This window comes from Thermobia domestica, chromosome 11, assembly GCF_964235325.1.
Source record: "Thermobia domestica chromosome 11, izTheDome1.hap1.1, whole genome shotgun sequence".
NCBI classification, from domain to species: domain Eukaryota; kingdom Metazoa; phylum Arthropoda; class Insecta; order Zygentoma; family Lepismatidae; genus Thermobia; species Thermobia domestica.
The window spans coordinates 169093262-169106167 of record NC_137464.1 but is presented as its reverse complement, the minus strand read 5'-3'; the positions used below and the strand labels follow the sequence as shown (position 1 = coordinate 169106167).

General features: G+C 34.4%; 1 protein-coding gene across 1 annotated transcript; it reads right to left on the bottom strand.

Annotated features, from left to right (window-relative positions):
* Window positions 1–3225: 3225 nt before the first annotated feature.
* On the bottom strand, window positions 3226–12259 carry LOC145665351 (uncharacterized). Its single transcript, XM_081732649.1, has 2 exons — window positions 11866–12259; window positions 3226–3230 (listed from the first exon to the last, which is right to left on the bottom strand). Exons 1-2 carry the CDS (start codon window positions 12257–12259, stop codon window positions 3226–3228), a joined length of 399 nt encoding a protein of 132 aa, XP_081588775.1.
* Between the last annotated feature and the right edge of the window lie 647 nt (window positions 12260–12906).

Below are 12906 nucleotides of genomic sequence, written 5' to 3'. Positions count from 1 at the left end.
TAATTGAATTTATTTTCTTTCCATAGAGATGGTTTCCGCAATTCAAAGTGTACAGATATTTCTACTTCTTTCGATTAAGCACAGTGAAAATTTTAACTTGAAACAACAACAACATGAACAGTTAGCCAATTGTGTCAATGAAATTTGTAGATCATACTTGAATCAGAGCAACACGATTGTTCTCTTTGAAGAGACGGATACAAGAAATCAGCTCTTATGTACTGAGAATCTTACTACTCCAGTTATCAGATTAAGAAGCTCACCTTTAATGGAAGATATCTCATTTATGCAGAATGTAACACAGGATCATCTGACATTGTTTTACTTATCATTATTCAGATTGGGAGCCGTAGACTACATATTTGTTGTGGAAGACTCTGCCCAGATTGAAAATATAATGAGAGTATTTTATTGGGTTAGAATATCTAATCCTCCCATTCATTCCGTTGTGCTGTTTCTGAGTTTTCATTGTAATAGAACCCAGGTAAGAGATACTTTGAAGGTCTTGAGTTACTACGAAATGACGAATTCAGTGGTTTTATGTAGTACCGAAAATCAAGTAGATGACAACGTTAACCTTCTAAGTACAACAGCGTCAATATCTATCTATTCTTATTTTCCATTCTCTGACAAACATTGCAGATCGGTGCAGCACGAAACTCTCATGGATGTTTGGATGGATAAGTTTATATTAGGAATCAACCTTTTTCCAGACAAAGTAAAAAATCTACATATGTGTGAAATCTGTATAGCCTCTACGGACGACCAGATGTTTTACTACTGGCAAAAGACTGATAAAGCGAAAGAAGTGTTTAGTGGCATACATGGAAACTATCTGACAGTGTTCAGAGAAGCTCTGAACGCTAGTTTACAGATTAGCAGTATGTTTCGGGAGTGTTCCTGGTACAATAATTTCCGAATGACAGAATGTTTCAAAGATGTATTTTGGGGAAAATACGACGGGGTTTTTCAGATGCTATTTTTGGGCTCTGTGTCAAATGCTTTAGATTCAATCTTATCTCGAGATTTTTTTCACCTTGTTTGGATTTACCCTGTTCCTCGTGAATATCCGAAATGGATGACTATCTTGTTTCCATTCACAGGTATGTTATGGATCTTCTTGATTTCGTCAGTTCTTAGCTTTGTTATCTTTTTCAGAGGATTCTTTTATATAAGTGAACAAAGGAAATATTCTCCATACCAATACCCGTTGTTGTATACATTTGAAATTTTGCTAAATGTTTCAGTGTCCCATGTACCCTTGAAGCTCTCTCTAAGATTTATTTTCATCACATGGGTTTTAGTGAGCTTAGTTCTTAATACTGCTTATCAAGCTGCTCTCTTTGAGTATGTCATTCATCCGAAGAAGTACCCACGTGTTGACAATGAAGAAGATCTTGTTAAATCTGAATTGTCATTTGGAGGTTTTAGGTACCACAGGAGATTGTTTGAAAGAAGGAATGATGAATTGTCAAACCAAATATTAGCGAAGTGGACGAATGTGCCAACTGCTTATGAGAGTTTTGAAAGAACAATACTAAATCAAGATTTTGCTTTTGTCTCGTACATAGAATATGCAGGTGTAATTGCTAATGTTATCTTTCGTGATTATCAAAAACTCTTGTTTCATATTAGCTCGGAGATTCTCAACTGCAAACCCTTAAGCTTTTATATGCGTCGTGGATCACTTTTCACGTCACACCTCAGAAGTATAGTTGACTTTTGTTTTGAGGCTGGACTCCCTTTCAAATGGCAAGGAGATGCATATTACAACTTAAGAAGGTCATATACCAACAAGTCTCCGGGAAATAAGGAACATTTTGGGCCTATAGCTATTTCGTTACGAGATGTTGTGAGTGCTTTTGTGATTCTTCTGCTTGGTTTGACTTGTGCCCTCTTAATATTTGTGGTCGAGATCTTGTATAGGTTTCTTCACACGAAATATTCTACGAAGGGTACATCAAAATAAGATGCCCTTTACAGTCTTTGTTTCTTCAATTTGTACATTGTACTTTAATTATTGTTGTTAAGATTAGAAAAACATACTTACTTTGATGTATTCATATTATTAATTAGGCATACTCTTCGTTGGCCTAAACTCAATACTCCTTTTATCTCAAAAGCTATGTAACTCCTAGAAAAGACGGTTAGTTCCAAAAAGACTAGAATCCGATGTGTGAGAAAACACTTTTATGCTCAATACAGATTTAAGGCACGATTTTGTATCACTTAAATCATAGTGTCAAACATAGATATGGAAATCAGAGAGTAAAATGTTTGTTCTATAACGAAGTTTTCTACAGCATTCAGCAACATACACAACTATAGTATGTATACTTGTTATGAATGTGTAGCCTAGTGCTATCAAGGAATCACAAACAAACAGAATTTAGAAGTAACTAGAATCTAAGCTTAGTATCTTTCGTCCCTCTAGTGATCTAAGAGAGATATGTAGTCGCAAACTTGAACGGTTACATTATCTCCGAACTTTAGTTGGAACTTATTTCTTCGTGAAAATTTTAAATGTTTTCGTTCAATTCCTGGAAGTTGTAATTGAAGGTAGGAACCTTCATTGACATTTGATACTTTCGACCATAATATCTCCTAATTCGCAGTGTACAATTATCCGTGCGCTTACATGATGAGAGTCAAACTACTAATTCAGTGAACTATGGTTATTTTTTCGTATGCTTGCAGAGATTCTTCATTGATGTTGCAAGAATTCGCAAGTAACCTAAAACTATGTTACATTTCATAGGCATCCCTTCTGAGGAAAAGGGCTGAAAGGAACGATGAAAAGAATGATATTCGCAATTTTAAAATGTGTGAATATTTTCATATTGTGTGTTAATAGAAGTGTACAACATATAATTAGGTTCATTAAGAGAAATAGCGTATATGCGTTTATTTCTTCTATATTAGCATGTATGTTCTTGGTTTGCCCAAATACGGAAGACTGAAGTAGATGGAAGAAAATTAAGGTTAGTCGTTATCGTTAGAAATATCATTTGTGCATAAATAACTGTGTGTTTTTTTTATTTCGAGGATTAATGTAGATGCATATATAATAAATATTTATCTATTTACACGGATCCATTATTATGGCACTATTACAAACAATATAACTTTCATTACTGTGAGGTTAATGTATGCTGTCCTGAATTGAGCTGAGTAGGACAAAGTTGTTAGCATTAGGAATATTGGGAGTGAACTTAAACTTCTAAACTAGTCTAGAAGAAAAATAATATGAATTTAAGAAACTTGTAAAGTTGAAACAATAAACGATAATATTTTCAAATTAAAAAGAAGTGTCAATTTCAGCATTTTGAAGAAAAATATACTCAGAATGTTTGAGTATTTGTGTATATAATTATACATCTCAAGTTCTACGTACTCACTTGCCGATTAACATGTATTTCGCAGCTAACAAAGAACGATAGCTGTGTGTATCTTTATGCCGAGCATTGGTGTAGTTGTACTGATAGAAGAAAGAAACGAGTGTGATTATCTGATTCATAGTATACACTTTTTAAAATTCTGTGTATGAAATAAGCCATGAAAAAAGTTTGTATGCTTTTAAAGTAACCCTCAAATTGTACAAATCCTGTACACTGAAACGTAATATATGAACAAGAAAGAATATATGAATACTGAATTTTTTTTTATATAAGTAAAACCAGCACGGATGAAAATCTTTTCGCTGTAGCAGGTAAGATTCAAGAACCCATTTCTGATTCAAATGTGTAAATATTTAAATCACGATGTGATCTTAAAGTACGTTATGTATTTTTATAATGCTAAGTGGAATTCAAACCAAGCCAAGCCAATTGTACCAAAGTAGATATTCATATAATTAGTTATCGTACATAAGAACTTCTACAGATCTGCCTGACATTGGGACTTTATTTGGATTCGTTGGTTGTGTGAATTAATCAATTTTGTGCTAAAACACTTCTTGCCTCAAGGCATAAACTCAATTGTAAAATAGTTGTATCATAAAAGCGTGGTTATTTAATTGAGAATGATAGAGAAGAGATACATAACATAAACGCTGGTTATTATCAATTTTAAGAAATATCACAGAAATACATTACAGAGTCGCACAACGTCCTTCTCTGTATTTTCCTACGCTCTGACTTTCAGTGTGTAGAGAGCAGTTCGGGGAGAATAATTAAGATTGTGGCGTGAAACAATGAAGTATCTTTTAATCTGATGAATCTTTGTGCTTGCCAATTTTAAAGTCACATTTTCTAGATTTTCGTACTTGCTGCATCAACGTAGGAAACCTTCAACGAAGCATGTAGAAAATCAGTTGATTCTTTTATTAGTTTCTCCTGTTACGGAATATGAAATGTGATTCTTATTTTGAATTAGGTTTCTTTTTTATGTTTCATACATTGAAGTCAGTATAATATATATATACCCAACGTATATATACACCCAAAATTAAAGCAGTTCGATAGCAAGACAAATGAACTAAAATGTCAACAAATTTCATATATAGTAAGTTTTTAATATCTTTTCCAGACTGTGTGTATTATATATCACTGTATGTGTTTCTTCAGGCCTATTGCAAGAATATTTCTTTCCTATTAGAATATATTAAAAGAAAACTTAGAATGCTACAAGTCTAGATGTGTTGTGTTGGATTATAGCGTTTGAACAGTACTCATTACAGACATCTTCTGTAGACAATTATCTGCATATCTTTCAAATACAATATCCTGTGTTGGTGTAATATTAGTACCATCAACTTCGAAAATATCATGCATTTGTTATTTCTTTCGGGCAAAATTTGGTAAATCAAATTTTAAAATATGAAAATACTATTGGCAACATTTTAATTGAATTTTCTGGATAAATTAATATTGAATATAGATGGCTTTAAATTCGGTTAGTATTACAAATAATTCGTAATTGAATAATAGTCAATTAATTATCTTTACAAAGAGAAACTCACTTCTGATATTTATGGTTGAAATATTCTTTTAAATAATAGCAAGGAAATTTTCGAATCCTTCAGGTTTTCTTTATCAACTTATTATTATAATATTTAACACTGATTTTTAAATCTATTTGCATAATTTTAATGTTTGGGTTATTTTTATTTCGTATTTAGTGTCAGCACTTGGAATAGTAGCTAGTTTAGTAAATGTATTTTAAATTTTGAAAATATCTATGAAGGGATTATTCATAGAATTTAAGATTGTTTACATGTCATTATATATCCTGTACGTATTTGTTGTGTATTCAAATAAAGGCTAAACTCTAAAGTATTGTGATTATTTACATTTGTTAATGCTGGCAGTATGTGCAATTCTGACTCATTATTCTTGTAAACAAATTACACAGATTTTACTCATCCAGTGAATATTAATCAGCAACATATAATTTCGGAACGACTAGTAATTGCGTAAGCTTAAAAGTTCTCGGCGTAGCAGCGGAAGACTGTGATAATAAGTCCAAAATCCACTTAATCTACGTAATCTTCTTTCAGCCCAATGTGCTTTGTCGAACGTTTTCTATTCAGTGGATGATTCCATCTGTAAAAAGCTGTTCGGGAAGATGGAGACATATCTATCTATAACTGCCAGAACGTTTTCATCGGGCTCAAAAATACTTTAGCTACACATTTCTTTAGACCTGGAAAGAAGTTGAAATCAGATTATTCAAAATATGATGATTTTGATGAATGTTTCAATAAGTTCTGCCTAGGTATCGTCATCCGCAAAAAAAAGTTCGCATATACTGTAACTTCCACATTTTCATTAATAACTCAGTTTTCTTAATATATTATCGCTTCTTTGTGCTTTTCTTAACAAAGCAGTGAAGTAATGAATAATTATTTATGATTTTTGTGAAAAAATAAAGCAAAATAAGAAAATTATATTCAAAAAACTGTGATTGTTATGAAACTTTAGTCTGTCAGATAATTACGCGAAGAATATCCCGAGGGAAATTCACTCCATACAGTGCACAGGTATTAGGAGCACTCACAAATACGTAAAATTGATGGAACAGAAAATAATGTATTTTTAAGATGAACATACAATTCACACTTCACGTGAAGTTCCAATATGGGAAATCAATCAATATCTTCAGTTGAAATTACTGAAAAAAAAAAACAGAAAATGGCTATTTAAAACTCCAAGTGTAAACCTGCGCTTGGAGCGAGTCTATTTCTAATATCAGAACGCGCTATTTCGTAACATGCCTGCGTGGCCAAGCGGGTTTAGCAATGCTGTTGAAATTCTAGAACCGAAGGGTGGCAGTTCGAGCCTGAGTGTGGAACGCTTTTTTTTCAATATAGTGAAATATTTTTTAAAATATAAATGTCTAGTTTGAAGTGCTTAAAAACACAAGACCAGATGAACAATCACTTTTCAAAGCTCAGTCACATTTATTCACTATGTTCATCAATTAGGCTATATACGAAGACACTAAAACGTGGAACGTTAACGATCCTTATTAACGTTAATACCACATCCGTTATAATGAGAACAGATTTGTGATCTGAATACCAACCTTAAACCATACGTCCAAAATGAAAATTATTCATGTTCTTGATACCTATTGCAACACTCAGTTGTAATATAGAGAGTGAGAGTGCGAAAGAGAGAGATAAAATACTGTATACAGGGTGCGGAAAAATTCCCGGAACGGTCCAATATCTCGCGAAGAATAAATATCACCAAAACAAAAATAACACATGTTAAATAGTTTTAAAGAAGCTATCCAATAATAGAAAACACAATCACCTATCCCTACCTCCTTGGGGACTACGGGGGATAACTTTAAAAATTTAAATGGGAACCCCTATTTCTTATTTCATATGTGGATTCTCCAGAAAAAGTGCTAGTGATTTGATTAAAAATTGAAAACAGTGTGTGCGAAGATGAAGTTACATGGAATACAATATCGATAATTGTTTTGCAAAGTAGCTTTATGAAGTAGTTCTTAGTAGTAGGGTTATTTACAACAAAAATAAGTCATTTTTGTCACCATTTGTATTTCTTGCAAATTAATAAATATGGACAAATGCATTATTTTATGGAAGTTAAAATGTATGAATTCGTTATGTGGGTAAAAAAATCACATGGAAATTTTACTCTGCGTGGAAATCGAACTCATGACCTTTCATGCCGCAGTCCCGTACTCTAACCGCATGTCCCAGAGCTCGACACTGAGAGGCCACATTTTCATAAAGATTTGCCGCCTCCATTTTTTATGTGTCGATTCAAGTGCTATCCGTGAAGGCACTGTTTCCAATTTTGGGTCAAATCACTGTTACTTATTCTGAAGAATCCAAATGTGTAACAAAATATGGGGATTTCCATTTAAAATTTCAAAGTTACCCCCCGTGTGGGAATGGAGGGTTGCGTTTGGTATCATTGGATAGATTTTTCAAAACTGTTTAACACGTGTTATTTTTGTTTTGCTGATCTGTATATTTCGCGAGATATTGGTCCGTTCCGGGACTTTCCCCGCACCCTGTATAAGCTTGTATTTTTAATTAAAACAGTTAGTGTAAATCATAATCTGGATTTTTATAAAGTAAATGAAACAATCATATAGAAAATGTATACAGTTTAAAATTGAATTAAATTGCAATTCCAGAATCTGTAACATTATACATTTCTTATTTATTTACATCGAATGTTAACTTATTGTATAGTTTATAGCATGAGTATCAGCTGATATGTAACACAAAATTATCTATAAATTGAATTTAAATAGGAAATGATATAGTTGCTATAAGAACAAGTTTATGAAAATGAACTGTATAATAATGGTTGTATTTGAAACAGAGTTTGCGTAATGGAGTAAATATTTACACCGCCAGCCTTGCAATACTGTGCGGCTTTTAATTGTCAATCTCATCAATTTTACTTATTTCCCTTGAATGTTTATGGAATTTAGTATAGGATTATGAAACATTCAACAACTGATCTAGTAGTGAAACATATTTAATAAGATTACCGCACATTACGGTAGATTCCGAGATCGCTCCCAGCTTTGCGAGCACTTGATAATATCTTATTATTATTTCAGATAAAATATTATGTGGAAGAGCTAAATTAAATTAGAAAATGAAATGAAATATTTAACATCCCACTATTACACCTTTTAGGCGGGAAGGTTCTAGATTGCTGGTCCTCACATAGAGGAGAATTTGGATTAGTAACCAGTTTGGTTCTTTTCTTTATCAAATCTCAATACACAATTCATATAGTAATGTCGAGCAAGCGATAGCGAGTGAAGGCAGGTTAACCAGGTTGATTGCTTTCTTCATCACCACTCAATTGGTATACGGACCAGTGTTCTAGAATCCTGCTATTTTAGGGTAAGGGAAAAGATAATTAAAGTAAGAAAAGATATAAGAATTGGTGGAATGAGAAAGTGGAAGGAAAAGGAAATGCTTTGAGAAAAGTCACGGACATAATGTTGTCCACCACAAGCTTACTTGAACGGAATAAAACCAGAGACCGCATGCACCAAAGGTAAGCGCTCTACCAGTGAACCATCGCGCCCCATAAATTAAATAAGAAAGATAAGTAGTAGGCATTTTATAATTGAATATTGTATGTAAGAAACTTATTGTCCATAAAGATTCTTTCTCTTCAAGCTTTTGTAATTGATGTTGCAAATTGTCCGATGCTTCGCAATGCGGGTCAAAGGAATAAATGCATTTTTTCGGGATAGTATCGTCTGCCCCTTGCTGCTATTGGTGGTATAAAAGTAGTGTTGAGTTGATTTTTAGTGTCTTGTTCCTTTTGTTATGCGAATATAGACTAGACCAAATTTTTTTACTGATGTTCATTTCAGGATCACTCGGTAGCATGTTATTAGTGGAGGAATGTTACGTGAATATAGATTACACCAAGTCACAAATATTTTGACAAAGATATACATTTTTATTACACAAATAGTTTCTGCTTTTCCTTTTACTGCAAGTGTTTGTTTCTAATAGTGATTTTTATTCTTATTGTATCCGTGAATACACATTCAAGACGTTTTTAAAAAATAAGTTGTTTAATAAGGCACTGAAAAGTGTTGGATTTTGTAACACTCTAACACTTAAAAACATAATACTGAGTGATCCTGAAATGGACACCAATAATTAAAATTTTGGTCTAGTCTATATTCACGTAACACTTTCAACGGCGAGGCTATATGAAACGTGGGCTTACTAATTAACGTGAAATAAAAAAAAGTCTAGTGGCTAGCGCGAGTGTTTTTGGTTCTTGTAGTCTCGGGTTCGATTACCGGTAAGGGTCGATTCAGGTTAAATTTTCAGGGGAGTTTATGGGAAAAACGTTAAAAAATATAATTGCAAAAGTCTGATGCCAGTGTTTTGTAAGCTATTGACAAAATAATAGAAAGACAGGAAAGAAATTCACTTGAGAACTGAAAGTGAACAATGTTTTCGCATTTATGCTTAATTTGCTACTAGCGTGACACATTAAATTGAATATAATATAAATATTAGGCACAAAATTCGCTACTTCACGGTTGATATGGTAAATGCTAGGTATTGTTAAACATTAAACGTAACACCTCAATTTTATATCAATAAATAACTTAAATAAATAAATAACAAGACAGAACAATATTATTAACCTATATTTGCATAGTATATAAATTAAAAACACGTTGTTTGTCATAACGAAAAATGGCTGAACCGTTTGAAATGAATTTTATTAACATAGTTAACACCTACCTCGGACTGGGTTGTTGTCACGCCATTTTTATTGAAATGCGTATCCAAACAGAAGAGAGGGGGTTAAAATGTATGCCAAAAATAGAATCTCTCACGTTTGTGAGATGAAATATGATACATAAATTCCTTATTTAAAACGAGTGTGCACGTGTCCGACCGTGTTTAGAAATTTCGGTACTAAATGGAGAAGAGGGGCAATTTGTATCGTTTTTGCTCAATATTTAAGAATGATGACATCGAGATTGTGTCTTGTCTTCACAGCAAAACGGATGAAGCACTTGAAATTATCTTTTAAATATACGGTATTTAGCATTTGGTCCAGTCGGATTCATTAACACATATGTCGTAAGAGGAACAGATGGATATAAACACCTTATTTTAAAATATGTGAGCCCATCTTCCGTTGTCCTTAAAAATCCACTTTTGAGGGGGAAATGGGGCAAGTTCCAAATAAGGCGGTCAATATGTAAAAGTGACGTCGTGTTTGTCTGTCCGATCATCACGGGAACTCAAATCAGCCGTTTGAAATAAATATTTGAATACATTTAGTACTTGGAAGAAAATGGTTAGCTGACGTTCACTAGAAACTTGACAAAACTTCGATACAAATTAGAGGATAGTCAGCTATGCCTAAATCTAATATTGTAGGTGGAAGTGAAAACGACGAACGAAGTAACAGCGGATTAAAATTTAGCATTAGAAGTCATTGAAAAACAGAATGTGATGCGCGAAAACGAGAAAAAAAGAAAATGAAAAACATAACGTTGCCGACGACAACACACTGGATGGTGCTTATCGAAAGAGCCATAAACGCTATTCATTAGCTCATTCTCTCACGGTTTGGATTGCAAGAAATAAAACTATTTCTTCGTGTTAATACGCCTCTCAAAACAAAATGTTATATTTCTGCAAAATTTGTTTTTCTCACATGACTGGATATTTAAAAAAAATCTATTGTGCTGAAGAAAACAAAACCATATGACAAGCTGTATTTGATCTGAAGACCCCATGATCTTTACTACATGTTGTTATTCATTACATCAGCGAGACGTTGTTTGCAATGACACTGATACATTGAGTGGTTTGTTCGAGAAAGTTGCTTGTCTCGATTTTGTTTACTCTTTAGGTTTTTCGTAGAATACATGAAAAAGAAATACATTTTTCGCTTAGATATCCAGGAATCCTGTTTTAACTGATCAGAAAACAGCAATGTACTGGTGAAATGATATGGGGTAATGTGTAGCATTTTGTTTTCACGCCATCGATAGCAGCAAGGGGAACATGAATTACATAAAAAAGGGGGTGTGTTGTCATGAACTACTCAACAATTCTACGTGTTACTTCGTAGCTCAGGGGATAAGTGAGAGATTACAATACACAAGTTCGCACGATCGAGTCTTGTCCACTGCTATTATGTTTTTTCTTTCATTTTCATTGTTTAGCGGTGAAAGTGACGTAGATACATTTTCATTGGCATTAAGAAAAAATGGAAGGGAATACGTAGCCCTGAAAAGGGCTGTTTATATATAAGTGTCTAATAGGAGGTCCAATGACCTTCTACATCGATGACTGCCTGGAGCCTACTGGGCATGCTTTCGGTAAGTCTGCGGAGAAAGCGTTCACTACGGGAGACTTCCTCCCAGCTGTTTTCAACGATTTCCCATAGTTGAATTTTTGTGGATGGAGCGGGTTAGGCCAGTTCTCCTTCATCACCCTTTTGACCTCTGCCCATACTGTCTCAATTATATTCATATAGGCTCCACGCGGTGGCCAATCTAGGATCTCTAAATCAGCCTGCTGCGAGAGCCAATTCTGAAGTAATTGACACATATGAACCGGAGACCTGTCATGCTGAAACTGGATTACTCCATCGGGGTAGATAAAACGCACAGATGGCAACATAACATCCCGAAGGATATGTAAATATTGCTCACCTGTAAGACGCCCCTCTACCCTATGGAGTACTCCAAGACACTGTGATGTCATGAAACCCCAAGCAGATACAGATACGCGTCCAGAGTGACGTTTGTGGAAAACATATCTGGGATCATGCCTGGAGCCTCTCGGACGATACACGACTACTGGGCCATTATTTGAGAAAGAAAATGTGCATTCGTCTGTGAAGACAACATGTCTCCAATCACGGTTCACATTTTCTTCCGCAAACTGAAGCCGTCGTCTTATATGCTCTTCCGAGAGGAATTCTTTCACCGCAGCACGACGGGCGTGAAGATTAGCTTCCCTAAGACGCCGTACAGCAGTATCTCGAGAGCCTGGAAAATCTGATGCGTGCCGAAGTTGTCTAGCGGTCATGTTGGGATTAAGTCGCGCAGCAGCAACAAGCTGGGCATCCTGCTCAGGTGTTGTCACACGACGCCTACCACTACCTCGGCGCCGCATAGTTTCTCCAGTCTCTCGAAAACGCTTTATCCACTTTCGTGCTGTTCTTGGTAAAACTCCACACCTTTCAGCGGCTTGTGCAGCGCAATAGCCTTCTTGCACTAAAGCAAGAACACGCTCTTTTCTATCCTCAGCCATTTCTGACTTCTACCCTTTTCACGAGTTGCACGTTGAATGAGCACCCCTTTTAGTTGAAGCTATTAAACGACATGCGCAGTTGGTTACTCCAAGAGCTAGTAAGATCGTAGTTTTTATTTGCTAAGAGGCAGAAAACACGTTATTTCGATATATGTTGTTTGACTACAAGGGAGCACTTCACAACTGATTACTGAGTGATAAGATCTGTGGTATTCTGTTCAACTTTCCTTTAGGCAATTTTAAACGTAATAGACAATATTTGTCTGACCTTGTCAGTGCCTGAGGCAGAAGACAAAATCAATGAAAATGTTTTCAACATAACATTTTCGATTTATGTTTATCTCCTATCCGTTTTTGTTACGATTGCCTCCTTTAGAAATATCAGCTCTCTTTTTTTGGCCCTTATAATGAAATGCTATTGCGGTTTTCCAACGTTCAATATTTTTGGCAAAATTAACACTTTCAAATAAAGCTAAACAAGCATATGTTTCACAGACAAAACAATATGTAAAGTTCTACTTTCCAGTTAGGCAACATTCCTTCAAAAAATTGCAACTATAGTTTGCATCTCAAGTAATAGGGTAAATGTGCCAGTAGTCGACCATTTAAGGAGATTTTCAACTTTGTTAAAGTATAAAAAAATCATT